At 30.7% G+C, this 5441-nt stretch overlaps 1 protein-coding gene across 1 annotated transcript in view; it reads right to left on the bottom strand.

Moving 5' to 3' along the window:
- LOC106470236 (ras GTPase-activating protein 3-like) overlaps positions 1-5223 on the bottom strand; it is a 62306-nt gene extending 57083 nt beyond the window's left edge. The window contains 1 exon segment of the mRNA XM_013930778.2: positions 5148-5223. Coding sequence (XP_013786232.1) covers positions 5148-5217 — 70 coding nt within the window. The 5' untranslated portion in view covers positions 5218-5223.
- Positions 5224-5441: the final 218 nt, after the last annotated feature.

The following is a 5441-nucleotide window of genomic DNA, read 5'->3' as shown; positions in this document are numbered from 1 at the left end:
CTAAACTGAAAATTTGCAGGTACCCCTGCATGGACCTAAGGAGCCTCCATACCAATTTGGGTGAAGATCCATCCACACCTTGTGAAGTAGTTACATGGACATACAACAGATAACAGACAGTACTATTGTATTTATAAATATATATATATATATAGAGAGAGAGAGAGAGAGAGAGAAAGAGAGATATAAACACTGAACCTCCTATGACTTTCTGGTGAGAGAGGAGGGTAGTTAAGGATAAATACCAAATTTGATGACAACTGGTCCAGTGGTTTGCTAGTTACACACAAACAGAATTTTGTCAAATAGTGGTTTATATACGTACATACATATTACAGCTGAGCAATTAACTCAATCCATTACCTACAAGCATCGATTTCACCAATTATTGTCACATAAAATAACTGATCACTCAAATTAGCATTTTCAATAATTTCAAATATCTAAATAACCAAAATACTGCCATTAAGATTTCTCTGTTATTTTTCAATTAATTCAAGTTTGTTCAGCTGACTCACTAATTACAATTATAGTGTTTCAGGTTATTAATAGTTTCAATTATCAAACTATCCAAGCCTTCTTGGAGAATAATTGATTAACTGAATGTAATGGATTAATAAGCTACAATGACTTGAATATCACAATTCATGAACTGCTCAGCTTTTATACATTGGTATATCCTTTTTATGCATAACAAAAAATATTAAAACAAACAAGCTTGGACTTTCAGCAAAGTACAAAACCTTATGATATTATTACTATTTTATATACGATGCTACATGTTGAACTCAAGTAGTGAAATTTAATGGGGAATCTTGCTTTACTAATCTATTATCTTTACTTTTTTTTAAAGGATGTCACTTGTTACCTGGATAAGGGAAAGGATGTGGTCTTAATGTACTTAGATTTTCAAAAAGCTTTTGGAAACATACTACAATAAAGATTAGCTAAGAAAATCACATCAATAGAGATTAACTTGGAAAGGACTAATTAGATGGACTGTACAGTGGTAGGATTACATAAACAAAAAGTTGCCAAAACTGAACCTTTGATACTAGTACAGAACCTTGTGGATCAATTGTGGGCCTTTGCTTTGGTTAGAAGAGAGCAAAAAACTGGACTCTTGTTACCTGTGGATAACCTTTTGGTCAATGCCTGGGCAAAGCCCTTTATTATTTACATTTATGATATTGATAGGGGTGTAATTAGTAGTTTTCTGATGATATTAAGCTCTTTGGTATGTCAAGTTGTATTAAGAATGTTGAAGTATTACAGTGCAATTGAATTAGCTGGTAAGTTGGATAAATATTTTGCATATGACTTTTTATCATAGTAAGTGCAAGATAATGCATTTGAGTTACCATAATTTTCATGACATGTAATTCAGATGGGAATCAAGTCAACAGTGCGACTTAAGAAAGTGGTCTTGGCATTGTGGTGAACAAGTCACTCAAACCATCAAAGCAGTACTTTGTTGCTGATAATAAAGCTAATAGAATTTTAGGGTATATTTATAGATAACTAATTGCAAGTCAACAGAGATAATTATCTCTATACAGGTCATTAGGTCCAACTTAGAATACTGTGTAGAGTTTTGTTATCTTTAAGAAAAAATATTCACTTATTGGAAAGGGTTTACAGTAGAGGTACTAGGATGATCCCAGGGATAGAAGGATTATCCCTCAAGGATAGGTAAATATTCCAAATGATTTTTTTCTCTTGAAAAAAGAAGGGCATGAGGTAAACTTGTCAAAGATTACAAGATTTGCTGAAGGATTGACAACATAAAGGCCTTTTATTTCTTTATGGTATATTCTTATATAATATTACAAGAGGACATAAAATTAAAATCTTGAAAAGGCAAGCTAGGCTCCAGTTAAGACAGTTTTATTTTTCTAACAGGATGATTGAATGAATTGCCATAGGCAGTAATGGAGGCTAGCACTTTACACATGTTTAAGAGGGGATTCAATGATATCACGATAAGTAAAGGAAGGAATGTGTTAATTTTTTCATGAGTGGGTGTGCAAGGACAGTCTTGAAGGACCAAGGTTATGTTATGAAGAGACAGATACATAACCATATGTGTAAAAGTGATTTAACAGACATAGCACAGTGGTTATAAAAATCAAAACATTTAAATATTTGCCAAACCTGTTGATTTCTGCATTAAAACCTGTTAGTTTTATATGACTGGCAGGTTGAAAATATGTATTACAGTTATCTCTATTTATAAAACACTTTCACTCATTAAAAAGTGCTTTTACAAGCCCACTACAAATTAACTACAGGATATGACAGATAAGGTTTGGGACAAAATAGGTCTAAAAGGATCTTAACTTAGTGTTTTCCTTAAGTTGAAATAGACATATTTGTATTTTAAGAACTGAAAAGCTTTCTTCCCTTTTGTACCTGTTGCTTTCTTGAGATAACGTCAGATCAATCTTATAGCTTACATACTTTTTTCTTGATCCAGCTGATGACTGCTGGAATAGATAAGTCATCACTAACACATTATAGAGCTATAATCATCACAGGTTCGAAAGTGCTGTCTATACGCTTTCCTTTCTTATGACGTTAAACTTAGGTATATGCAGTACTGTGAAAAGATTTTAAGCTCTCTGAATTTTGTGGAATGTACAGGATAGAAAATGCTTTGAAAGTAAAGAAATATACTTTTCATATAATAGTAAACAAAATTACCGGATTATTACCATATATTTTGTTTGTCCTCCTCTTTTCAAAACTGATTGAATGTGTCATATATGACTTTTTTGTAATCTCCATAAAAACTTCTCTGAACTATTATTACAAGCGTCAAGAAGCATATTCCAAAGTTTATTTTCACAGGTTGGTTGCTTTTTATTGTTTTCTCTGGCCAAATCATTTCATACTGATTCAATAACTTATAGATTGAACCATGATGTCAAGCACACTATTCCTATCTGAAAGTACAGTTTGACTGCATTGGCTGTACATTTTTAATCATTATCATGCTCAAAAATGAACCCATCTCCTATAAGTCATCTTCCAAAAGGTATAGTGTAAAGTATTAGTATCTGCTTTTATTTTGCTGCATACATTCTTCAATCAATTTTCACCACATCTCCCATTCTAGTTGCAGAGATGAAGCCCAAAACCCAAAAGGACCCATCTCCATGCTTCATAGTTGTTTTAAGCACATATCTTTGTATTCACCAACATTTCTCCTTACATACTGCCTTCTTTTCAACCCAAATATTTCAAACTTAAACTCATCAGTCCAAAAGACTTGTTTCCATTGCTGGTGGGATTATTCTTTATGTCAGTTGACATACTTTCATTTCTTTGTTTCAGTGCCTTTACATAAAAAATGTTTTTTGATAGCCACTTGCCCTTTTAAAACACTTCTCACTAAGGACCTTCATACAATAAAAAATGGACTTGCACTCCTGATGAATCTGATAGTTTATGTGATAACTCTTAGCTTGATTTTTTTCTGATCCTGAAGGAAGTAATCTTTGGGTACACTTCATCATGTTTAGAGATTTTTTTGGTTGATCATGCCTTTTCCAGTCTGCTATTGAACAGTCTTTTTATACTTATTAATCATTTCTTAACACAACCAACCATAAAAGCCAGTTCTGGAAGCAATATTATGTTGGATACAATTTTGGTCATATTTAAATAAAATTTTAAATCAGTCCTTTGTTGAAATTCTTGGCATGGATCAAGAATGTGAACCTATTAATATTTTACAAGTACAAAAGTAGCACACAATGAATCACAAAGTCAGACATAGCCAGTATAAGTTTAAGCCCTGTTTAACCAAATATATATATATTTGTTTATTTGCAAATAGTGATAAATTAGCCTCTTATTAGTGTAAGAACTTACACAATATAATTTCAATGAAAATCTAATTGTAATCTTTGTGACTGCCAAGTTTCAAATTCCTATTAAGTTGCTGTAATGAGCTGCATACAATTATATGTCATTTCCAAATGTAAACAACATAGCTGCTATCATATAGCTGAAAATTTTAAAAATCAAAAAAGATTAAGTAATGTCATATAATAAACCCTTGACTTTCGCAATTTGACTTTTAATTCCAAAATTTGTTTCAGCAAAAAAGTTATAAATGAAGAAATCTGTGTCCCCTCAACTGCTAAAAGAGCTACAATTCAGTTTGATAGAATGCACTTTGTGTTGTACAGACTTTGAGATTTTATAAATGTAGAATTTTTGTAACATCCCTATTGAAGCTGTAATTATTCACATACAAGTATGAATACAAGGCTTAAGAACACAACAAATATAAATGCAAAAATAATTATAGCAATAAGCTGAGCCATTTTTAATATGCTGTTATTACCATACATGTATGAATAGAAGTCTTTCCACTTGCCAATTTTTTTAAAAAGAAGATAAAATATAATTACTGCAATAACTGAGTAATGTTTGTTAACTTATATAATTACCAAATCTGTCAAAAAAAAAAGTTTACAGAATTATAATAACAGCAAATAAAATGTTAACGTTTGCATTTTTCTTTCAACATTCAGCTGGCCAGCAGTAAAAAACTGAAGGGTATTAAAATAATTTTTATCCAATAAACTTAATAAACTAAGCAATATGTATGTGGAACGGAAGAATAATGATGGTCTATTTTCTCTAATATCAAACTGAAGCATTTGTTGTTGTTCTATTGTTTGTATTTAAAGTTACCCTTATAGGTATTGCAGTTGTTTCAAGTTACACTTATACTATAACTATAAGATATAGGATATTATTTTAAACATACTAAGTTACAGAATGCAAAAATGCATACAAGTTACAATGCAACTTAATTATGCTTAACTTCCTGCATGTCAGGTAAGCTCAACCCTAAGTTTAGTATTCAAGGTCTATTTTATCACCGAAGGTTAGGTAAGAATTTCTAATGAGAAATGACTAAATAATAGTTTAATATTATATCAATTTATTATATAATAATAATAATATTAACACTAATAACAGACTTCCTGACTTAGACTTTTCAAATACAAAACGGTACAGTAATCTTACAATTCACAATTTCTTTCGGCTTATGTAACTTTACTATCATTAATTCATCAACTAATTTCGTTAATCTAACACATATGTTAAAATTATACATATATAATCACCTATTTTAATTTTCAAGCATTCCTCAACCCTGACATCACTCGTTGATATCATCGCCATCTTCCATGGCATATCCTTAAAAGCGCTACCTTCGTACGATACTCACAAATATTTTATATATAATTAATGATATATATATATATATATATATATATGTGTGTGTGTGTGTGTGTGTGTGTTACCCTTTTTGTCTAGTTAAGTAACACATGCAATGCAGCAATATCAACTATATCAGCATAAAAATATTTTTATACACGTCATCTTCCTAATTGAGATAAAATTAATTTATCTGTTTA

This window comes from Limulus polyphemus, unplaced genomic scaffold (genome assembly GCF_000517525.1).
Source record: "Limulus polyphemus unplaced genomic scaffold, Limulus_polyphemus-2.1.2 Scaffold3895, whole genome shotgun sequence".
Lineage (NCBI taxonomy): Eukaryota > Metazoa > Arthropoda > Merostomata > Xiphosura > Limulidae > Limulus > Limulus polyphemus.
Note: the sequence above shows the minus strand (reverse complement) of the source record. Positions and strands in the feature narration are given on the sequence as shown.